General features: G+C 42.6%; 1 protein-coding gene and 1 non-coding gene across 2 annotated transcripts in view; both read left to right on the top strand.

The window, feature by feature from the left end:
• LOC143672631 (centriole and centriolar satellite protein OFD1-like) overlaps positions 1 to 3,904 on the top strand; it is a 38,651-nt gene extending 34,747 nt beyond the window's left edge. The window contains 4 exon segments of the mRNA XM_077147230.1: positions 1,780 to 1,937; positions 2,712 to 2,870; positions 3,399 to 3,469; positions 3,777 to 3,904. Coding sequence (XP_077003345.1) covers positions 1,780 to 1,937; positions 2,712 to 2,870; positions 3,399 to 3,469; positions 3,777 to 3,879 — 491 coding nt within the window. The 3' untranslated portion in view covers positions 3,880 to 3,904.
• A 17,826-nt stretch (positions 3,905 to 21,730) lies between these two features.
• On the top strand, positions 21,731 to 21,837 carry LOC143672650 (U6 spliceosomal RNA). The gene has a single exon (XR_013169932.1). It is a non-coding gene; the product is annotated as a U6 spliceosomal RNA (small nuclear RNA).
• Positions 21,838 to 24,629: the final 2,792 nt, after the last annotated feature.

Here is a 24,629-nt window from a genome sequence, read left to right as displayed (position 1 = left end):
CCCTTGAGGTGCCCAGTGGAAATGCTTCTTTTCTTTGCTGTTCTGTCCGAAGTGAGTTCTCTTTGCCACTCAGGAGCTATGGAATCAAGATAGAAAAAAATGTGCCGCTTTGTCTTCTCAGTACAAATAACTTAGTTTCTCCTCGTAACTTTAGAATAGATTCAGAGTCCTCTGGTGAACCTGTTAACTTTTCTGCCTGTTAGCATTGCACAAGTTTAAAAAAATTAAGGTAGCCAGGAGCCAGAAGAGGAAGATCAAAATAATTATGTGTGAGATTGGGATTTAATGAAACGTTTGAGGTGTAGGTTTCTGTGCGAAGAGGTGTAGGTTTCTGTGCGAAGAGCTGTAGCCATAGACACAGAATTAAAACATGGCTCTTGCCCTCATGGACTAAACATGAGAGAAACTAATATATTATACTTTTTTTTCAATGGGCAGGCACTGGGAATATACATGCAAATATATATTCCATATATATTCTTTTAATATGAGGCAGGAATCAGATATTGCATGGACACGGTATTGGGGGCGTTGTGGTCACTCTAAGAATAAGGGGGCCCCCAAGGAAGATGGCATGGAAGTGGGGTCTGGAGTAACAGATGAGATTTTGTAGGGAGAGGCAGGAGGGAGCAGGTCAGGCCAAGGAAGAAGACCTTTAGAGCAGAGGCCTCAAGCAAGAGCAACATCAGCTCTAGAAAGAGGCCAGGGAGCTTGGTGGTAGAGCTTGGATTTTCTGAATGCAGAACCTAGTGGTATGTGGAAAAACCAATGAAATGTGACCCCTATTGCAGCATAAAAACGAACGAACAACTTTCAGTAGTAAAGGTAGAAAAGGAGAATTGCAGGCAGGTCGTCAGCCTAGATTGCTTTGAGTTTAGACTCCATCAGAGTGGAGATGTTATACAAGCAAATCCATCAAGTCCACATGGCCATTCAGGAAATAGCTCTGACACTGGTGAAGATGGAGTGTTTGATGTCAGGGAGACCACAGGGGTTGGTTGTGTCTTAGGCCAGGTCTATGGTGACAAAGATCCTCCTTAGAGCAGCAACAGCAGCAGGAGGAGGTTGACTCTAAAAGCCCTGATGACTGAGAAGACAAAGAGTCTGACTGAAGGGACAGTAATGATGCTGCGGGTATGAGGCTGGTGCTGTGGGAGGCCCTGGTGGGGTTGGAGGAGGACTCATTAGAAACACAGACCTGAGGCCTGGGACAGAGGCGGATTTAGGCTTGGTCATTTCAGAGGTGAGTTTCAAACCCCAGGTCAGCCCGAGAAGGCCACTGGGAATGGCCCGGTGCTGGAGCAGGGGTGCTGGTGCTGGTTTGGTTTTGCTTTGCTTTGCGGAGGAGGGACTTGAGCATAAGGGGAAAGAGCTGATCGAGCTGCTCTGTAGGGGAGCAGGGACTCATGCTTAACCCAGGGCCTTGAGGAGACAGGAGGAATGGGACTCAGGTGCACAGATGGGAACCACAGGCGCTCAGCCTTGGGAAGGAAGGAGGAGCAGGGGGCTGGAGAGGGGAGACAATGTGAAGGAAAGACTGTTGACATCGTGTAGTTCACATTGAGGGTGACCCGTGTCCACCTCATGCAGGGTTAGCACTGGGTCTGGGGCTGAAGACACCAAGGGTGGAAGAGCAGCTTGAAGTCTAGCAGAGTCAACTAAGAATCAAGCAAAGTCTTCCCCTGAGTCTTGGCCAGGGCACCTGCAGACTGGTACTTCATTTGTTTGAAAAATCTGATGCTGGAGGCTGTTTGTTCTTTATTTTCTGTCCTAAATGAGACATGAATGGGACCCCAGTTGGAGAGCAGAGGAAAGAAGAAAAATTATGGGAACAGCATCTGAAAGAACAGAGGCAGAAAGAAGAAAGATGGCAGTGTGAACAACAAGAAGCTTTAGAAAGGAAAAGAAGAGAATTAGAAAAACTGGATCAAGAAAGGGTAATAAGTACACCTTAATTCTCTGTTCTAGTTTCAGTGTCATACACCTTCAGTACTTAGCCTTGGGGAGGTGAGGCTGTAGTGTGTCCTGAAGTTACTGGAGTGACAGATAACTCCTTTAAAAAAAAAAAAAAAAAGAAGTATTGTGGTAGTAGTTATGTACCTTAAAACTTAGATATTTAAAAAACCTTCGGTAGCCATCCTTTACTCACGTTTTAAGAGCAGTGAGAAAGGCCCCATGTAGCCATTCTTTCTGTTTAGTGTTTTAGAGCACTCTGGCCTGCCTTCTCATTTGGACTGTGCTATGCTACAGCTCTTCATCTTATAACTGGAGTGTATGGGAGACACACTCTTTCAAGGTCCACTGGCTGGAACCAGGGCTAGAACTGGAGGAAGTCATGGAAGAGGCACACACTACCTTTCTTCTTGCCTTTTATGTCCTGATAAGTGTCTAGGCAGATGGATAACCTTGGCCACTGAGCATGCTTGATCGTCTTCCTTAAATCAGACTTCCTTATGAATGTTCCTTGGACTCCTGATTAATTTGGATCTTTTTAAAATGCAGAACACTTTAGGGAAATAACTCCCTTCGTTGAGGTAGCATGTTTGCTTCATTTTAATGGTCACATGCTTGGTTTTTTTAAAAAACATAATCCTCTGGTATGCAGTTCGTACTTAAAGGTTTCAGGATCACTTTAGTGTACACTTATTAAACTGAAAAGTTTTAAAAGTGTGTTTGTGAATTTCCTGTTTTGGTGCCCATCTATTTTATAGAGGATTTTTGAAGAATCATTGAAGGTTGAAATAGAAAAAGAATTACAAATGAATGTTCAGGAAATGAAAGACAAATCTGCTTGTAGTGAGAACGGATTAGAAAAATACATGCCGATCATCCAGCAGGGGCACAGTCAGGACCCTGACCCGGTGGAGCAGGTGAGGGTGCTGCAGAAAGTACAGTCCATGGGCAGGGCATGCCTAGGGCTTCTTATGGATAGTATACTTGACAGGAATCTGTCTTTTCCACGGAAGACAAAATGGTGAGGCCATAAAAAATCCAAAGTTGAAGTGGAGCCTCACATCTTGTAAGTATATTACGTTTTTTTCAACAAAATCTTATAGCTTTTACTAGGGTCACAGATTTAGGGGATTTTCATTTGTGAAAGCTTGTAAGGGTCGGGATATCTCTTATTTAAGAAGAAAGAAAAATCTTTCAGTGAATGATGAGTGCATTCGTACAGCCCAAGGCAGTAATTTTCAGACTTGCATAAAACACTGTGGATGCTTAGAATGTATAAAATATAGTTTGTTTTGACATTTGATAAATTTAGTGTTAAGATATCACCTCTTGTTTAGATTTCCTCATTATATATATATTTGAAATGTATTTCTAAGAGGCATAAAGTGTTTTATAAAATTAATACATATCTAATTTCAAATTTTTTATCTCCCACCCCTTTGTAGCAGAGCTCAAAAATGACATTCAACAGGGAAAGATCACTGTCTGACACGCTGCCCCCTAGTGATAAAGCAAGGTATGGATTTCCAGAACCTTGTGTTCTATAGGCAAACCATTGTCAGGGTGCTGGTTTGTTAGGTAGGGGTAGCTTGCAAATATTTGGAGGTTGTCTGTAAGAAAGTACTGAATCAATCAAAAGTACTAACAACAAAAATCAGTTTTTTCACCTGTGAAATTGATCTCGATTGAAATTGTAAGCTAGAGCTGAAATGCCTAACAGAAGGAGTGAGAATACTATGAAGATCCCAGATAAACCTGTCAGGAATATTTTTAAATTTTTAACTTTTGTCTTTTCCTAATTTAGTTTCATGGTCCTTTCTCAGGAAGAACCAGATGACTTTTGGTGATAGTGTTTGCTGTCCAGCTTCTTACTCGTGTACTACAGTGAGAAGTTATGTATTGGTTTTGCCTATGCTGTCTCTGTGATAAAACAAAATTCTTAATAAAGTTTCTAAATTTCGAATTTAGAGATTTTCCTGTTTGGAACTGTGTTGTACAAACCAAGAATAACTGAGGTAAGTGACACCCCTCTTCATTCTCATAGTTTTCATTATACTAGAATGAGCTACTTTTTGTTTTTGTTTTGTTTTGTTTTAGTCCTGATACCTTACTTTTTGAACATTTTTGTCTGAAGTTTTCAAATTACTATAACCCATCTTCTTGGTCAAATGCCAGTTCTCCATTTATTTTGGAAGTTTCACCTGAATTCCTTCCTCCCCAGTACTCTGCTCCAGGACCTGGGACTCTCAGTGCTAAAACTGATGGCCACGCCTGTGCTCCCCGAGAAAGGCCTGGCCTGGGCATGTCTTTCTAATAAGAGTCTAGAGGAGATCGTGTTCCTCCACAGATACAAACTCGGCTGAATTAATTGTTGTTGCCAGTCAGTTATAGAACAAACTGGAAAGGAGATGTGTTGGAGTTTGTTATTCCTTGGGCTTGTTGTACACTCAAATTTTTCATTCAAGTCTACTTTTAAAAGTAATTTAAAGAAGTAAGTTGTCCAGGTACTCTTCATTATCACACTTAGCATATCAAACATTTAATTGTATTGCCAACAAGAATTTGGCTTCTTTTAGTTTATCAGTACACATATATCACTTCAGGTAACACTTTCCAATATTACTCAGTCCAACCCTCACCCCATTTGTATTTTGAAAGCCCATTTCTTTTCTAGCTTCATTTCTTTTCCAGTCAGCTTACATTTTGAGCATTATTCTAAATTTGTGTATCAGGGCAGAGTCCATTTAAAGAAAATTAAATCGTTCTCATCTTATATAGTATTTTCGGATGGCTTTGTTACCTGGCATATGTATCAGTACAGATTGATCTCTAGAGGCTCTCCTGCCCTCGAATGAATCTCTGGTGATAGAACCTAGGAATCTGTAAATCTTCCTCAGGTGATCCTTAGGCCTGATAAAGCTTAGATATCAAAATAGTAGAGAGGAGGGGTCAAGATGGCGGCTTAGCAATGTGCGTGTTTTAGTTCATCCTCCAGAACAACTACTAAATAACCAGAAACAGTACAGACCAGCTCCCGGAGCCACGATAGTGACCGGACACACAGCGTACCGCAGTCTGGACCAGCTGGACCGGCTGCGAGTCTCCAGAACAGTGAGTTTCCCAAGCCGCAGCGGCCGGCGCCCGGCGCCTGTCCCCCACAGGCGGCTTCCTGGGGGGAAGGGAAAGAGACTCTTAACAGTAGCAGGGACTGAATCCCACCAAACACCAATTGTGGCATTAATAAACAAATTCTGACTACTAAAAATAGGCCCCCAGCTCAGGCGAACCTAGTCAAGGCGGAGGTCGCTTATTGGGCTAACTGAAAAAGAGGAAAGGGGACGAAACGGAGGCCTTTGTGGCTGTTTCTGCGGAGGCTTGGCTGCCTCTGGATTCAGTAGCGGGTTTACACAGGCTGTAACTGCCCCAGGCATACGCAGAAACGGACTGCTTTCAGGGCTGTCTCCCGCCTGAGCCTTCCCCAGGGGAGGGGTGAAATGCAACTCAGGTGGAATCCCTCTCTCAAGGAATTCAGACCCCAGGGCTTGGCAATTTGAAGCCATTAAAACCAGCCTACAACCTCTCCTCTGTCTCCACCACGCCTCCAGCAGGGAGAGCCTTCCAAATTAAAGGTGCCATAACATCTTTTGCTGGTGGGACCCGCAGACAGACAGGCGCCACATACTGGGCAGGATAAGACAAACAGAGCCCAGAGACTTCACAGGAAAGTCTTTCAACCTGCTGGGTCTCACCCTCAGGGAAAACTGACACAGATGACTCCTTCCCCATAGGAGGCCAGTTTAGTCCTGGAAAACCTGGCTGGAGTTTTCTGTAGGTATTCTGTAATACCTATGTAGACCCTCCTAAGGGTGGGGAGGGAAAAGGCACCTTACAAGCAGGACAAGAAACAAGAAAACAAGAACTGAAAAATCACCCTCTGTTAAACAAAACTTAAGCTAGAGGCCCAGAAAAAGCTGAACTGAAGGTCAAAGAACAGATAGACAACAAACTCATCTAGCAAGAAAACCCTAGGCAAGAGAAGTGAAAGCAATCTCCAGAATAAACTAATTAAGGTAATTAAATGTCTAGACACCAGCAAAAAATAACAAATCACACCAGGAAAATTGAAGATATGGCCCAGTCAAAGGAACAAACCAGTAGTTCAAATGCGATACAGGAGCTGAAACAACTAATTCAGAATATATGAACAGAAATGGAAAACCTCTTCAAAAACCAAATCAGTGAATTGAGGGAGGACATGAAGAAGGCAAGGAATGAACAGAAAGAAGAAATGGAAAGTGTGAAAAAAAAAATCACAGAACTTATGGGAATGAAAGGATACAGTGGAAGAGATGAAAAAAACAATGGAAACCTACGATGGTAGTTTCAAGAGACAGAGGTTAGGATTAGTGAACTGAAGGAACATCTGAAATCCAAAAAGAAACAGAAACTATAGGGAAAAGAATGGAAAAATACGAGCAGGGACTCAGGGAACTGAGTGATAATATGAAGTGCACAAATATATGTGTTGTGGGTGTCCCGGAAGGAGGAGAGAAGGGAAAAGGAGGAGAAAAACTAATGGAAGAAATTATCACTGAAAATTTCCCAACCTTTAGGAAAGACCTAAAATTACAGATCCAAGAAGTGCAGCGCACCCCAAAGAGAATAGACCCAAATAGGCGTTCTCCAAGACACTTACTAGTTAGAATGTCAGAGGTCAAAGAGAAAGAGAGGATCTTGAAAGCAGCAAGAGAAAAGCAATCCATCACATACCAGGGAAACCCAATAAGACTATGTGTAGATTTTTTCAGCAGAAACCATGGAGGCGAGAAGACAGTGGGATGATATACTTAAATTACTAAAAGAGAAAAATAGTAGAGAAAAATTGGGGCTTTTAAGTCTATTTTTGTTCAAAATTTCTATTGTTGAATTTATTGTATTATCCTTCTTGGAAAAGTTGCCTTCAACAAAATTTGTAAATTTGCATAAATATTTGCGAGAGAAAGATGCTGTCATTTAGGAAGAGATACTTTTACATTGAAAAGTTACCTCTTTTCAACGCTGTATACTATTATGATTATCAAATATTAGAAAACCTTGAAAGGAATTTTCTTTTAAATTTAATGTGGTGATTTCAGTTGGTTTTCAAACAAGTAAGCTCTTCCCTTGTATTTCTTGATTTTAATTTTCATGAGGTAGAACTATAGAAATGGAAAAATCTCTACACCATTTCTCAAGAGGCTTCTTTGTTTTGTGGCAGGTTTACTGCCACACTTCATGTGATCTTATCTAAATAAGCCAAGTTTTACACTCTTGAGTTTATTCCAGTGTCTCATGTAACTTAAACAGAAGGTATTAAAGGTTTTAAATAGTGTGCAAGCCAGCACATGAATGGGGTTCCTGATTGGTCTCCTCTTGTGTATAAAGGAGCCAGTGACTTAGTTAGAAATGTTAAGTTGAAAAAGTGACACTAGCTGGTCCTTAGCAAGGTGGTCAATTGTGGATAATCCAGATGCATGGTCACACAAGAGCTCAGGAATTTAAGTAGGTAGATAAATGAAACCCTACATAAAAGTTAGTTCTGCATTCCCTGTTAGACCTAGATTTTATGTGCACCCAAATAATTCTTACACCTTGGGTTTGTAAATAAATAGCCAGTGGTACCTGGACCCTTACGGAGGCAGCTCTCTAGTCAGTGGCAGGGTTTAAGTCTTGTGCTCATCCCCGAGGAATATGGCTTTTATTTGTTGGAGAAGCTAGTCAGAAATCCTCTAGTCTTTTCAAGTTGTGTACTTTGTGCGAATATAGCCCAGTGAGTTACAACATTTTCTCAGCTTGCTCTCACTTAAAATGGATTTCTGCGAGAGAAAAAAAAAAACTACGACAACATGGTACGCTATCTTTTAGACCTGATTTCCTTGCAAATGTAGAATCTTGATTATGCACATTACTCCGAAGCGACACCATACTGAGAACAAAGGAAGATAGGATTTCTGTATGGTGAAAAGGCAAGTAAATGAAGTAATTTTATTTCATTACTTGGAGTACAACCATAACTATTTCCATCAAAATAGATCTTTAAAATAAGCATACACAAGTATTGACAATTATCTACAAGTGCTTAATGTAACACTTGAATAGAACTATAGGAAGCCCTTGGCACTGCTAGAAAATACTGATTCACTGTTAGGTTACAAAAAGTTATACATAGCAAAATTTAGTGCTCTTTACATAAAAAATATTAGACTACTTAAACAAAACTTCCAAAGATTCGGGGTAACAGCTACCAGAATTACGAAAGTAGAACTAGGCTTTAGATAACACTACCTCTTGTAGGACATTAGACGGTAACAGCGCCTCCACTGCAGTGGGGAAGAAATTAAATCTTCATGCAACAGGAAAACAGAACACAAAGCTGTTCTGAAACAACTGTTATACAAGAGAGTTTCTCCCAGTTAGAGGGTAAAAAGACCAACACAGACATTTTTAGGCATTAACCGAAGAAAGAATCCAAGTGAAAAATCATACTTGATGAGTTTTCAGTTTTAATTGCATCCTGATAGAGATATGCTTCCTTTCAATTTAATACATTTCTGCACATGTATATGTTTTGAACACCAGGAAACAGCCAAACCACAGCTTAACTCTTAACGTGAATAGACATAGTTAACTATATAATGCAGCCCCTTTTAAAAAAGCGCTGATGCACCCAACAGTTACATGTATCATTTCATAAAGAACAACATAAAATTTACTAATACCCAATACCTATATCACCTAATGTTCTGGAACACAGTGATTTAGAAGGCAAATTTCTTCTGAAAATGGCTTAAACTCAAGCAGGTTTCTTGCTGACCATGAACTCTATTATTCCAGGAAACTAAGATTTAGATAAGAAAAACTGAAATTAATACTAACCCTAATTTAAATTAAGTATTCAAGTCTATAAAAGTAGGTCTGTGTTCTCTTTGCAGTTAGTTTTAGATAGTTCGTATGAAACTGTAAACTCACTCTAGACCATTTAAGAATGGTTTAGAATGGTGGTCATTTTAATAAGGTAATACTTCTTAAGAAAAACATTTATGGATCAAAATTCCATGAAGAATTTAAATATTTAAAGCAAATACTCATTAAGGCAGAGCAGACTGATTTCCCAAGAACTGACAAATGGACCATTACCATTTTATAAAATTGAGGCTGGGAGACCTGTCAATAAGTCAGAATCCAGCTTATTCAGAAGTGGTGCAGCAGAATTATAGGGGCTCATTTTAGCATAATAGTAGAGTTCTGATCAGCTCAGGAAATTAATGTGTCCTGGACTTGGGGTGGGGAGAGGGGAAGGGAACTAATTTTTTTAAAAAGTCAGTTGAAGAATCACATTATCTTCGATGAGCCAAAGTTTAATAAATGTCAGCTCTCAAGTGGAACTGCGTTATCAATTCCATTTTGTTTCCTATATGGGTACATTTATCTGAGGACAGGCAGCATCAGTGAGGTTATGTGGTCACACCCCTTGATGCTGGCACATCCCAGGTCCCTGATTAAAGGAGTAGACGGGTTCCCATTGGCCGTCTTGGTAGGACGGCTCTAATGATCAGGGTGAATGTGCCACAAATTTCAAAAGGATGAATGATCATTTTGTCAGTGTTGCCTTTTAAAATGACTAGCACGAAACCTCCAATATCTGTTCTAAAGAAAAAGATTTACCCACTGGAAGGCTTTCCTAGAAACACATCCCAGCAGCTTGAGACAGACAGTGGAGTATTTGTACTTCTACATTAGTTTGATGGGGTATAGCAGCTGTTTTTTGAATTGTCAGAGCTGTAAATTCTTCAGCTGAAACACTCTGGCAAACATTTTAAAGAATTGAATTGTTCTTTGGACCGAGACTGGATATGTTGCAGTTCCTGTTCTTCCTTTGCTTTGATATCCTGGTAAGCCTTCATTTTGCTTGCATCCTTTAAGCCCAGTGAGAAGACAGTATCATGAGGAAGTGGTTCTGGAAAAGAAGGGTGAGCATGATGGCTAGTCAGCAGGTCAGAAGGCAAAAGCAAGCTGCTAGTCAGATTAGATAGTCTTTACTTTCGAAAGTGGGGAGAGAAGCTTATTCTCTCTTACTGCTCATTCTGCTGTCAGAATGTTCAGATGCTGAAGCATGCTGCACTCGTTTGTTTACTATTAAAAGACTGAAGAAAAGTTAGTATACAGACATAATGAATGTTAAAAGTTGGCCAGTTATTAAGAAAAAGCAAAAATGAAATACAAAAGGGTGTGTTTTACCATGTGAGAGTAATTTTAAAGACTAATGCAGAGAAGTTCAGAAACACGTGTTTTTATTTACAAGTGAGGTCAGTGCAAAGATCTCTTCTACCTGTGGTTAAAAGTAAATTCCCCTGAAGGTCTAAAAGTGTGAACAGTGTCTGTTTTGGGTAAATAATAAACTGCATATTTAACGTGAAAAGTGACTGAAAAAAAACCAAATTTAAGAACTATAAGCAAAGCATGCAGTCTCTGTGTTAAAGTGTTAGTAATAAAACTACATTTTCCATTTTTTCATTGCACAGAATGTAAAAGTCCTTATCACTCTTTACAGTGGCAAACACCTCCTTCCTGTTTTTTTCCCTCTATTTCCTGCAAAATAAGTTTACATCTCAAGCTCCTTATAGCTCATATTTCCATTTCAGCATACCTGAGACTTTCACATCCAGGTACAATTTCTCTTCCCATTAAACTCTTATGTGCAGTTTGAGAACTGACTGTGAGGACTCAGTTAATTCTCACCAAAACCACAATTCAAGGTGACCAATTTTAGGGGCTCTGAAAGGAACGGCTTGTTTATGTTGTGTGTTTGGGGTTGGGGGTGGGGGGAAAGCACTTTGTGAAAAAACTAATGGGGAGGGGCTTTTCTTTTTCTTCGTATTTTTCATCTGGCTTATTTAGGGGAATTTGTTTGGTAATGAACCATGTGATCATAAATTTGTAATCAAGTTAGAGAAAAGTATATTTGCAAAATATTTTCCAGACAAAGAATCAGACCAAACAAAATCCAGAGTAAAATTTTGTTTTATCTTCCATTTCATCTTTAGCACTTTTTCATCATTGAAAGTAGTTATCAAACAAGCAAAAATATGGGAAAATGTAGGTATTCCAAGGTTTTAATACTTCATTTAGGGATACTGCTTGACTTGTCAACGGCTGTTAACTAGTGTCAGTGAGTGAATCCTTTTCAAACTGTGGATATAGCCAGATTATTTTATAATTCATGTGCAGTAAGTTGTTCTATTAATTTACCATGCAAAATGAGTTTACTAATGCTATTCGCAGATTACTGTAACAAAACTGCAGAAACCTAGACTCTGCTTTAGTCTGGGGTGTCAGTGATAATTCCCGCTACATGGTAGAGCTCTCTAAAGCTCCGTATTGGCCTTAGGCAATTTAGAATTTAGTGCAGCAATCCTCCCGACTCTTAAACTTCAAAACCGCATAGTTATATGTTGTGGCCATCATGTAGATCAGCTGGTGAAAGAGAACAAAACAGGACAGTGAGACACAGGCAGGGAGGGCCGGCACCGGCTCAGGGCCCACGGCCTTTCTTTGTTCCCACAGCAAGGGCTTGCATTTTTAGCACACACACACTTTATTTTTCTCATCTTACAAATACCATGGAAGTACTCAGCTATGCCATAAGTGAAAACCAGTTTGAATTTATTCAAAGACTTGGGTGTGCTTGAAGAACAACAAAACCAAGGTGATGCTCAAGGTCTGACTTCCCTTCATCTTTCCCAAAGTGCCTGTTCTTGTAGCAGTTAATCCCCTTCCTGCCTGTAGCATCGCTGAGCTCAGCAGCCAGGAAAACAGCCACCACTCTGATTTAGGAGAGTGGTTTTTTTCATAGAGTGTAATGGGAAGAAATGAGGATTTGAAAAACTGGGAATGATTCATTTTACAGCAGCTGAGCTAATCCCCACTTGCTCTACCAATATATTGGATTTCTTCAAATCACAAACCAAGATCCCCCACCCCATTATGTACATATATACATATATGTGTGTGTTTACATATGTATGCATAGATGCCTACTTCCGTTTGAAAGTTAGGGTTTGGGGTCAAAGAACTAGTAATGCTTCAAGTGAGCATTCATTTGTCCATTTTCAAAGTTATGAACTAAGGGCTAAATGGAAACCAACCAACATGCTAGGCTGAGTTAACAGGCACTCCAGAGGTTAGTTTTTTTTCTTTTTTCCACAGAATCCAAATTACATCACCTACAGTCTGCCCAGACAGACAGCTTGTACTTCCTGCAAACGAGAACGTGACATGTTTCCACAGGTGAAATGTTTCCACAGGTGAGAACTAGATCCCATGGAGAGCCAGGCCTGTTGGCTTCAGGAGGTTGGGCTAGATAGACCAGGGCAGCCTGGGGCATTACTCGCCAGGGCAGTGATGGTGGCACCAGTTCCTGTGCAGGCCACAATGAACAGGTGATAGGACATGTCAGACTAGGAAAGGACGGACACCAACGTAAGCATTTTGTGCAGAACAGAGTGGCCTACCCCCACTCAGAGGGGCTCCTTCACCTTTCTCCTTCCCAAGCCTTTGAAAAGCTGGGGCCAGGGTGTTCTCCTTCACCCTGCTTCTCAACCCTGGACCCTGGCTGCACGGAATCACCTGGAGGCTCCTACAGTTTTCAGAAGCCAGGGCTACATCCCAAACCAGTGAAACTGAAGCTTCTCTAATGCTCCCTGGAGGGCTCCCACAGGCAGTGGGCACTGGGTGTTGGGTGCCCTTGCTTTAAGCCAATCCATGTGATGGATCCACATACCTACTAGGCAGATGGGAGCAGTTGAGGAACTCTGACATGTCTGCCTTTCCAAAAAAAAAGATGTGAGGCTTTTTTAAAATACACTAGCTCTACTAGTGTGTTTTAAGAATTTGGCTTTATAAACAGTTATAAGCCAATGACTCAACATTCTACAGCTGAGAGATCTTAAGCCAAAATGTTAGGGGATATACTGCCAATTAAAGATGAATGTGAGAGAAATCACAGCAAATCACTCTGAAGATATACATGATTAACCATGGCCTGATTTATAGAAATTTAGTTTACACACAAATTCAGGGTACTCTTTCCTATAAACATTAATTTACAGTTGTTTTGAGACAGGTGTCCTTCTTGGAAAAACTTTCTGAACGGGACAGCGAAAACCTGAGATATGTTTTCAGGTTTATAATATCAGAGTCACTCCCAAGTGACTGCCAAAAGGAAAAGCTCTCCAGTTCATTCTAAGACCCTTCATTGAATGAGTTAAACCATATGAAACTGCCGTTTTTTTGTAAATAAAAACAGTTGAGCAGTGGTCCCACAACGTTCAGTCTTCATCACTGCACTGGAGAGCACATGCCTTAATAACAGCTTGCCGTCCTTGGCTTCACAGATAAAGTGAAAGTGTAGGACCCCTCTGACCGAGATGGTTTACCTCATTTGTGTTGCAGATGTTCTCTAGGGCTGGAGCCACATATTTTTCCTGGGAAAGCATTCCAAGAAATGATACCTGCAAAATGCATCCCAATAGGACATGAGCGCATACCACAGGGCTGCGAGCAGGGCCTCAGCACCCTGTGCATTGTCACGGCCGGCAGCTGCTCTCCCTCCCGCTGCGGACTCAGCTTTGGGGGTGTTCTAGTTTGCTAGTTGCCAGAATGCAACATGGTAGAGATGGATTGACTTTCAATGAAAGGGGATTTATTTAGTTAAGGTATGGTTCTTCAGAGGAAAGGCAACTAGCTTTCAACTGAGGTTCGTTCTTACCTGGGAAGGCACAGGGTGATCTCTGCTGGCCTTCTCTCCAGGCCTCTGGGTTCCAACAATTTTCCCTGGAGTGATTCCTTTCTGCATCTCCAAAGGTTTGGGCTGAACTGCGAGTGCTGAGATGAGGTATGTTGAGCTGCTTGGACTGTGCTACATTGAGCTCTCTCATTTAAGCACCAACCAATTAAACATCATTCACTGCAGCAGACATGCTTCCTAGCTGACTGCAGATGTAATCAGGAACAGATGAAATTTGCGTGCCATTGGCTCCTGTCCACAGCAGCAGAAATAGGCAACTTCACCTAGCCAAGTTGGCACCTGAACCTAACTACCATGGGGGTGGGTGGTGGGTGGCGCGGGGGTGTCAATGGGAAGTCCGAGCACAGGCAGCGAGTCTGCAAGGGTTTATGCTGTTGGCTTTCTTCTCCCTGACACACTGTGCTTTGTTCAGTGGAGTTGATATTTGTAAAAATTTGATTTTCAGAGTCCACCTACAGTAAACTTAGGCCTCTGTTTACCAGTAGTTAGACAATTAGAGGCTGACCCTCTCATAAGGCTTCTCTCCACAGCCCTGAGTTGCTCACGCTGAGGGCCAGGTGCATTTCTGCAGGAGTGAGAGGCTGGGGTTGGCCTGTTTGTGGGAAGGGGAGGCCATAAACACCTAGCTTAGGAGCAGATGCTAAAGAACTTCTATGCCAGTGTGACAGAGTGATTTGTTGGACTCCCAATTTTGTGTGTCTGTTTTTAAATTCATTTTTGTTTTACAAATTTATTGGAAACACTTTGGATTGAAAGTCAAATTCGAAATTAAAAAAAAAGCAAAATCCTGTCTGCCCTTCACCCCAGAACACTGGATCAGCACTCTGTAGTGCACCTCTTGCTGGTACTCTCGAGCGCCCTATGCAGTGCCCACAGTCCAGTGGGCTGCTGCTCTTTCCCTCTGTAGTGCGTATGTGTGGCCAAATATCCAACACATCTCTGATGCCACTTCTTCTGGAAGGTAAGGAAGGGTCTAAATAAATCCTTATTCCTTTCATCCATATGCTTTGAAACTGTCAGTGAAGCTAGTGCTTTCATGCATAACAAGCTGGGCATATGGAGAAGATTTTAAAAAGAGGATAACTGATGACCAAAAATTTATGGTCAAAAAGTGGTTACCAATGTTTATTTTTACAGAATAGGGGAATGATTGAAATCTAGACGTTGAAATATGAATAATCTTAAAATTCAGATGTAGGTTCTATTTTTAATCCATTTTAAGGAATATTGCTTTGAACTTTGGTTTAGAAGAGCTGGATGGGCAGATTAGGATAGTTTTGTATTGTGTTGCAAGATAAGTTGTTGAGGGTAAGTCACAAAGGAAAAGGAAAAATTAAATAGTCCTCTCTTCCTAGAAAACTCTGAAGGGTCAGTTATTTCTTCTTTGAGTCTAATGAAAAGCTTTTTCACCCTTCATCTTTCTACCAAGAACATGATTTCCTATCATCCTGGCTAGAAGCACTAATTAAATTCCTAACTCAGAATGCTGCTTTCCTTCACTCAGCAGGAAAGAAGAGTCTCAAATTAATTGATGGGGGGAGCCAGTGGCCCATCCTGTGGCTTTGTGAAAGGAGCCAGCTGTCACTTTAGTTGCCCATTGTGAGGATCTCATTCATTAGAAAGTAGGTTTGAACTGTCTGACAGCATTAGAAGCAGGTTTGCAGAGAGTACATTCTGATGACACAAATAAAACCAGATGTATTTCAGAGACGTCTGGATTTTATTTGTGTTTTTCAATATACATGGACCTAAAACAATCTGTCACTTAAAGAAAACTCATTTGAAGAATTCAGTGTGCAAATTAATTGAATTATATAGTGCATACAGTATTAATTTAGATGAAAAGTGGAATGGTACAAACTGAAGAGAACAAAAAATGTACAGCTTTTTATAATGGATATTCAGAAGTCTTTTTTGATTGAACTGCACTAGAAAGTAGTTCAGAAAGCTGCTTTTGCTATAGCAAAACCTTGAATGATACCCTTTAGCAATGAAAAGCATAAGTCATATTTCAATCCAGAAAACATACTCAGGGAGCAAGTATTAAGAGTTCCAAGGGAAGAGCATACAACTAGATAATGACGATTAGAGAGACATCCACATCATAGTTAGGGTCCAGACTTTTGTACCAGAGGATAAAAAAGGAATTGGGATTAAGAGTAGGTACCGTATTGCCAGATGTCCACGCAGATCTGCCCCGCCCCAGTGGTCCTGTTGAACTGCAGGGGACTTGATGACTTCACAGGTGGACCGTATGTTGTAGAACATAAACAGGCACTGCAGAGAACCTGAAGACGCCCAGCCAGGCCACTCTGAGCACATAGGAGAGGAATACGAATTAGGATAGAAAGAGAGGAAGAGGAAAGATCATTTAAGGCAGCAAGGCCATTCCCTGGGAGGGAGGACTGTATGTCTCTGGTGCAGTTCTGAGCCTGTGGGATGAACTGAGGATGACTGGGCCACATAAGGATGAAGGGCAAGGCTGGCACACCCCAGGGACATAGGACAACTAGTAAGGATGGCTGGGAACAGGTAACCACACTTTCTGTAGCTGTAAGATGTAGAGTACCAGTCCCGTAAGTGGTTTGAGGGATGCATTCAGGGCCCTCTCTCAACAGGCAAGTACACGAGGCGCCAAGAGCTGGGAGCATTTGTCCAGGATCACAGCGAGTCAGTGCCAGGACCTCGACCACGGCCCGGCACCGGGCGTGGAGCCACCTCGCCTCCCGCCTCCCGCCTTCCACGATCACTCAGCTCTCTCCCGTTACTCTCAACACTCACCCCCTACCAGGCAGGGGGGATGACTGGAATGGCAAGGGCGACAGAAATCACCCGTCAAAGGAAATTTGCTAGCTTCACCATCCACTGAAATTGCTAAAGGCAGGAGATGCTTTAGCCGCCGCTGACAGTTTAAAATATCCTTAAACACTGGCACAGCGCACAAGAAACCTGGTAACATTCCCGTCTCCTTTGTTTTCTTCAGTCTTTAAGGTTCACAGCTACTTTGCAAGCAGAGTAACAGCGTGGGGGGCGGGGTCTCTTCGGGACACCGCAGGTGATCTCTTCGGTTCATCTCAGGAAGAGCAGACTCAGGCAGCTTTCCTTTCCTGGTGACCTTCTGCCTGAAACACCAATCCTCACAGTGCGTTGGAAGGTGGCCTCCGGAGGTTCGGCGTGCGTTCCCCTGACAGACACCCCGAATGCGGGTCAGGCTTCGCAGGGCGCTGGCGGGGCTCTGCTGTCCTGGGCGAAGGGCGGCGCCCTGAGGACCCACACTGACTCTCCGTGGCACCTGGGTTTTCTGGGCAGTGCCTGGACCGCCCAGGGGGCAAGCTCCGGCGGAGCGCCTCCTCGTGGCCGCCCCAGGAAACCTCAGAGGACAGTTCGTTTGTCACCTTCTTTGGAAAGCATTTACAATTTTTCAAGCGTTTTTATTTCTAAAAACATTCAAAGAAAACTCGATAACTTCTTCCTCACTAGAGCTTACAGAGCGCCTGCTCCAGGATACGTGTTGTTTTTCCTTCCCTTGTAAGGGAGACTTGCTTTCCTGTTAGTACCGCAACCCAGCGAGGCCGAAGGGGTGCCAGCCAGTCCACGCCCGGGGAGCCTGAGGCCGCACGGGATCTGAGGGCAAGGGCAGCAGCCAGTACTGCGCTCCCGGGCCTCCCCGCCGCAGCCTTCCGCACCCGAACCCTGTGGCTGACGACCATCTCCGAGGTGGGCGCTCTCGGAGATGGAGCCTGGGAATAGGGGGGCAGGTACTGGCGGGTCCCCAGTCTGCCGGCCAGCCACCCTCCAACCTCGCTTGTTGGTAGAACTCGATGTGCCTCGGCCACGGGGTTGACTTCCGTGTCCGACTTTCCTCTCGTGAGGACACCGGCGGCGTTGGATGAGGGCACCCAGTTAGCTCACGAGAGGAGTGAGAAGGAGCCCGGGTCGCAAGCAGGATGCAGTCACCCGCGCTCCTCCGCCTCCGGTCGCTGTGGTGCTGACTGCCATTAGCACTGCCCAGGGGCAGGTGAGCCACGGCCGGGGGGAGGAGCCAAGCGCGGGATGGGAGAGGCCAGCGACGCCGAGGGCCAGGGCAGACAACGATAAAGCGAACCGAGACCCGGGTCCTCTCCTCCAAAGCCGGCTCTCAAACTTTTTAAGACCCTGTCTGTCCCAAGTCAAGTCTAACGTGCATGACGGTGGAAAGCGGGCGTGGGACGCCCTGGGGCTGGGACGGTCCTCCCACTCGGCCGCCACCCTCGGGCCTTCAAGGGAGGAATGGCAGGCAGGGGGACCTGAGGTCACATTGGGCTGGCAGGCCCCAGCGGGGACACCTGCCTGCCGTTCCTTCTCAATCGGACTCGCTACCAACTTCACCTCTGCTGTTGTCCCGCCCTAGTCTCCTCGGAGGCTCCCAGGAGACCGCCGCGGGTGCCCGGGCTTCCCGCCCTGGAAGGCTCCCAATTCCCCATGCTGCCGTGGATCACGTGTTGCCTCCGGCCGAGGGTGCTTTCAGACACGCCGAGGACCCACAACCCGACCCCCGGCTGGCGCCCGTGAATCCTCCGGGAGGGTCCAGACCCGGCTCTCGTCCCCGCTGCACCAGCCCTGAAGGGCCGCCGCCTCTCGGTCTCGGGCTGGCCCCCACTCCCCTGCGCTACCCGCCCCCAGCCTGCAGCTCATCCTGGCCCCCACCCCCGACCCCGTCCATGCCCTGGGGCCACGCTCCCCCTCCCCCGCAGGTTCCTGTCGCTTCCAGGGTGCCTTTCTATCTACGCGCTTGATGCTTAGCCTGGCATCCGACCTCTGTTTCAATGTGGTCCCTGATGTCTCATGTAGCGTCGTCTCGGTTCCTTGTCACCCGGCCCTTCCCTTTCGGCCGGGTCGCACACTGCGACCAAAAAAAGCTCCTCTCTCCCCGGGGTCCCCTGCCCTGCTCAGGCCGCTTCTCTGCCCCGGGGCCGCTGGGTAGGCGGTCGCCACCACCCTGTCCTGCTGCAGAGCCTTTCCTGCAACCACAGGAACCGAGGTCACTGTCTTCAGCCCACCGCCTGCCACGGGTGGGGGGCAGCCAGAGACCGGGGAACCCAGCCCAGGCCTGGCCGGCCAAGAAGGAGCCGGGCCGCGTATTTCTCCACAGTGTCCCCCGCTTCGGGGACGAGAAGCTGCTGTACCCCCACTTCTGGCCTCTCCGCCTCCCCGGAGCTTCCCTTTGCTATGTGTCCCTTTGCCCTCTTTTAAATCATAATTTTAAAATCTATTAATTATTTATTTTTTTATCCATACTTTTTCACTCACCTGTTCACATCCTGGATAAGTGGAGCATCAGACAAAGGTTTTCACAATCAACGCCATCAATAGTCTTCAAGAATTAAGGCTCCTGGAAAAGAGCTCTACAGTTTCAGGCACTTCCATCCAACCATTCTAATACATCATAAACTAAAAGGGGGTATCTATAAAATGCATAAGAATAGCCTCCAGGGTAACCTCCCAGCTCTGTTTGAAATCTCTCAGCCACTGACACCCTATTTTGTCTCATTTCTCTCTTCCCTCTTTTGGTCAAGCAGGCTTTCTCGATCCCTTGATGCTGGGTCCTGGCTCATCCTGGACTTTGGTCCAATGTCTCATGTTTCCAGAGATGTTCACCCCTACGATTCAGGTCCCCCATAGTGGGGGAGGGCAATGAATTCACCTGCTATGTTGGCTGAGAGAGAGAGGCCACATCTGAACTACAAAAGAGGTTCCCTGGAGTAGAGTGTTAGGCCTAACTTTAAGTAGACTTAGCCTATCCTTTGCAGGAATAAGTTTTGTAGGGGTGAACCCTTGATCACCAGGACTCAGCATATTAATTTTGTTGTCCCTATTGCTTGCAAGAATATCAGAAATTTTCCAACTGGGGGAAGTTGCATATTTCCTACTTTCTCCCCATTCCCCCAAGGGGACTTTGTAAATACTTTTTTATTAGCTGTCCAAATCACTGGGATTTATCACGACAGTCCAGTAATCTCATGCCCTATTTGAGATTCCATGTACTCATGGTGTTCAACTAAACTGACCATACAGGTTAAATTAGGGAATTACACTACCCAAAACATAAAGTTTGCACCAAAGAAATCTCTCTCTCTCTTTGGCCTCACACAGAAGTTGAAGTTTTAAACTATGGTCCATATCATCCTTTACTCAGTCTTCTGATATGCCTTAGTCCTATCCAGATCAGCTTCATTCATATCTCTGCTTGATGTCTCATCACTTTTTTTCAACTTCTTAAGAAGTTCCTATATGGCATACTGCTGACTTTTGTTGCTTCAGTGCTCTAACTCTGAGTCTCAGGTGTCACATAAATACATGAAGTTTCATGGAAACACCATGTTGTAAACAACAAGATCAGTATCTCAGAAGTTAGAATGAACAGTTACACCTCCTGAATAGATGTGACTGCTGTAAGAACTTAATCTAGGACACTTTACAATAAGCTCTAACCTGGTAACTGATGCTCTCAATTTTTTATATTATAGTTCGTCCATGTTGGAAAGATGGCCATACTTGAAAGAGAATAAATTCTCATCTGACTGTGGAGAAGGAAAGAACTTATTAATAATCCTGCAAGAATGGGCACACAGAGAAGGACAGGATGGCTGCTTAGTGAGGTGTGGGAAATACTTTGTCCTCCAGAGCAGCAGGGAGAGTCTGCTGAAGTTAAAAGTACCACATCACCTTATGCTGGAGGATTTGCAGACAGACAAACCACATATACTGGGTAGGATAGGAAAAATCAGACCAGAGGCTTCACAGGAAAGCCTTTCAATCTGCTGGGTCTCACCCTCAGGGAAAACTGATGCAGGTGACTCTTTCCTCCTGATAGGAGGCCAGTTTGGTCTGGGAAAAATATGGCTGGCATCTATAATACCAAAGTAGACCCTCCTAAGGGGGGGAGGGGCAGTGGGGGAAAGACACCATACAGGCGGGGAAAGGAAGAAGAAAACAGGAACTGAAAAAGTCTGATCTGTTAAAGAAAACCTAAGCTAAAGGTCCAGAATAAGCTGAACTGAATGTCAAAGAACAGATAGACAACAAAGTCTTCCAGCAAGAAAATCCTAGATAAAAAAAAGTCAAAACAATCCCCAGAATAAACTAATTAAGGTAAATGAATGCCTCGATGTCAACAAAAAATAATGACACATACTAGGAAAATTGAAGATATGGCCCAGTCAAAGGAACAAACCAATGATTCAAACGAGATACAGGAGTTGAAGCAATTAATTCAGAATGTTCGAACAGACATGGAAAACCTTATCAAAAATCACATCAATGAATTGAGGGAGGATATAAAGAAGACAAGGAATGAACAAAAAAGAAATAGAAAGTCTGAAAAAACAAATCACAAAATTTACGGGAATGAAAGGCACAGTAGAAGAGATGGAAAGAAAAAAACAATGGAAACCTACAATGTCAGATTTCAAGAGGCAGCAAATAGGATTAGTGAACTGGAGGATGGGACATCTGAAATCAAACAAGCAAAAGAAAATAAAGAGAAAAGAATAGAAAAATATGAGCAGGGACTCAGGGAATTGAATGACAACATGAAGTGCACAAATATACAGGTTGTGGGTGTTTCAGAAGAAGAAAAGGGAAAAGGAGGGGAGAAATTAATATAGGGAATTATCACTGAAAATTTCTCAACTCTTATGGAAGACTTAAAATTACAGATCCAAGAGGTGCAGCGAGCCCAAAAAGGAATTGATCCAAATAAGTGTACTCCAAGACACTTACCAATCAGAATGTCAGAATCAAAGAAAAAGAGAGAATCATGAAAGCAGCAAGAGAAAAGCAGTCCATCACATACAAGGGAAGCCCAATAAGCTTCCCAGTGTGTATATTTCTCAGCAGAAACAATGAAGGTGAGAAGACTGTGGGATGATACATTTAAATTAATAAAAGAGAGTGCTTGCTTCAGTGGCACATATACTAAAATTGGAACGATACAGAGAAGATTAGCATGGCCCCTGAGCAAGGATGACACATAAATTAATGAAAGAGAAAAACTGCAAACCAAGAATGCTATATCCACCTAAATTCCCTTTAAAAATGAGAGGAAATTAAAACATTTTCACTGCCTTCACTGAATATAGTTTCAAACTAACCACCCTCCCCCAGTCTATATGGGACATGACTCCCAGGAGTGTGGACCTTCCTGGCAACGTGGGACAGAAATCCTAGAATGAGCTGAGACTCAGCATCAAGGGATTGAGAAAACCTTCTTGACCCAAAGGGGGAAGGGTGAAATGAGAAAAAATAAAGTGTCAATGGCTGAGGGATTCCAAACAGAGCCAAGGGGTTATCCTGGAGGTTATTTTTATGTATTAAATGGATATCACCTTGTTAGTCAAGATGTAATGGAGGGGCTGGAGGGAACTGCCTGAAAATGTAGAGCCAGGTAGCCATGTTTCTTAGAGATGATTGTATAATGATACAGCTTTCAGAAGGTGACTGTATGATTGTGAAAACCTTGTGTCTGATGCTCCTTTTATCTACCTTGTCAACAAAAATATAAACCATACGGAGTGAAAATAAAGAACGGGGGAACAAATGTTAAAATAAATATAGTAGATTGAAATGCTAGTGATCAATGAAAGGGTGGGGTAAGGGGTATGGTATGTATGAACTTTTATCTGTTATCTTTTTTTGTTGTTGTTGTTTGGTTGTTTTCTTTCTCTTGTCTTTTTATTTCTTTATCTGGATTGATGCAGATGTTCTAAGGAATGATCACAGCGATGAATATGCAACTGTGTGGTGATATTGTGAATTAGTGATTATATATGTACAACAGAATGATCTTATGTTAAGGTCTGTCTTTGTTTCTTGTTATATATTTCTTTTAAATTTAAGAATTAATTTTAAAAAAAAGGAAAAGAAATGAGGGGGAAATTAAAACATTTTCAGACCAAAAAAAATCTTGTGACCAAGAGACCATTCTGCAAGAAATGCCAAAGGGAGCACTAGAGACAGATAGGAAAAGTCAGGAGAGAGAAGTGTGGAGAAGAGTGTAGAAATGAAGACTACAAGTAAAGGTAAAAAGAAGGAAAATTAGATATGACCTATAAAATTCAAAAGGTAAAATGGTAGAAGAAAGTACTACCCATGCAGTAATAACACTAAATGTTAATGATTTAAACCTCCCAATCAAAAGACCTAGATGAGCAGAATGGATTAAAAAACAGGACCTATCTATATGCTGTCTACAGGAAATGCGTCTTAGACCCAAGGATAAGCATAGGTTGAAAGTGAAAGGTTGGGAAAAGGTATTTCATGCAAATAACAATCAGAAAAGATCAGGAGCAGCTATACTAATATCCAACAAATTAGACTTCAAATGAAAAACAGTTAAAAGGAACAAAGAAGGCCATTATGTACTAATAAAAGGAACAGTTCAACAAGAAGACATAACAATCGTAAATATGTATGCACGGAGCCAGAATGCTCCAAAATACATGAGGCAAATACTGAAAAGAGAAATAGACACATCTACAATAATATTTGGAGACTTTCGTTCCCCACTCTCGTAATGGACAGAATATCTAGACAGAAGATCACTAAATAAACTGAAAGTTTGAATAATACAATAAATGAGCTGGACTTAACAAACATTTATAGAACATTACACCCTACAATGGCAGGATATACCTTTTTCTCAAGTGCTCATGGATCATTCTCAAGGATAGACCATATTCTGGGTCACAAAACAAGTCTCAATAAATTTCAAAAGATGGAAACATACAAAACACTCTCTCAGATCATAAAGGAATGAAGTTGGAACTGAATAATAGACAGAGTGCCAGAAAATTCACAAATACATGGATGCTCAACAACACACTCTTTTTTTTTTTATTAACGGAAAGAAAAAAAAAGAAATTAACACAACATTTAGAAATCATACCGTTCTACATATGCACTCAGTAATTCTTAACATCATCACATAGATGCATGATCATTGTTTCTTAGTACATTTGCATCGGTTTAGAGGAACTAGCGACACAACAGAAAAAGATATAAAATGTTAATATAAAGAAAAGAAATAAAAGTAGTAATAATAGTAAAAAACAACAACAACAAACAAACAAACAAGCAAACAAAAACAAAAAAAAACCCCTATAGCTCAGATGCAGCTTCATTCAGTGTTTTAACATGATTACTTTACAATTAGGTATCATTGTGCTGTCCATTTTTGAGTTTTTATATCTAGTCCTGTTGCACAGTCTGTATCCCTTCAGCTTCAATTACCCATTGTCTTACCCTGTTTCTAACTTCTGCTGAACTCTGTTACCAATGACATATTTCAAGTTTATTCTCGAATGTCCGTTCACATCAGTGGGACCATACAGTATTTGTCCTTTAGTTTTTGGCTGGATTCACTCAGCATAATATTCTCTAGGTCCATCCATGTTATTACATGGTTCATAAGTTTATCTTGTCTTGAAGCTGCATAATATTCCATTGTATGTATATACTACAGTTTGTTTAGCCACTCTTCTGTTGATGGAGATTTTGGCTGTTTCCATCTCTTTGCAATTGTAAATAATGCTGCTATAAACATTGGTGTGCAAATGTCCGTTTGTGTCTTTGCCCTTAAGTCCTTTGAGTAGATACCTAGCAATGGTATTGCTGGGTCGTATGGCAATTCTATATTCAGCTTTTTGAGGAACCGCCAAACTGCCTTCCACAGTGGTTGCACCCTTTGACATTCCCACCAACAGTGGATAAGTGTGCCTCTTTCTCCGCATCCTCTCCAGCACTTGTCATTTTCTGTTTTGTTGATAATGGCCATTCTGGTGGGTGTGAGATG

The sequence above is a fragment of the Tamandua tetradactyla genome, chromosome Y (genome assembly GCF_023851605.1).
Source record: "Tamandua tetradactyla isolate mTamTet1 chromosome Y, mTamTet1.pri, whole genome shotgun sequence".
Taxonomy (NCBI): domain Eukaryota; kingdom Metazoa; phylum Chordata; class Mammalia; order Pilosa; family Myrmecophagidae; genus Tamandua; species Tamandua tetradactyla.
Note: the sequence above shows the minus strand (reverse complement) of the source record. Positions and strands in the feature narration are given on the sequence as shown.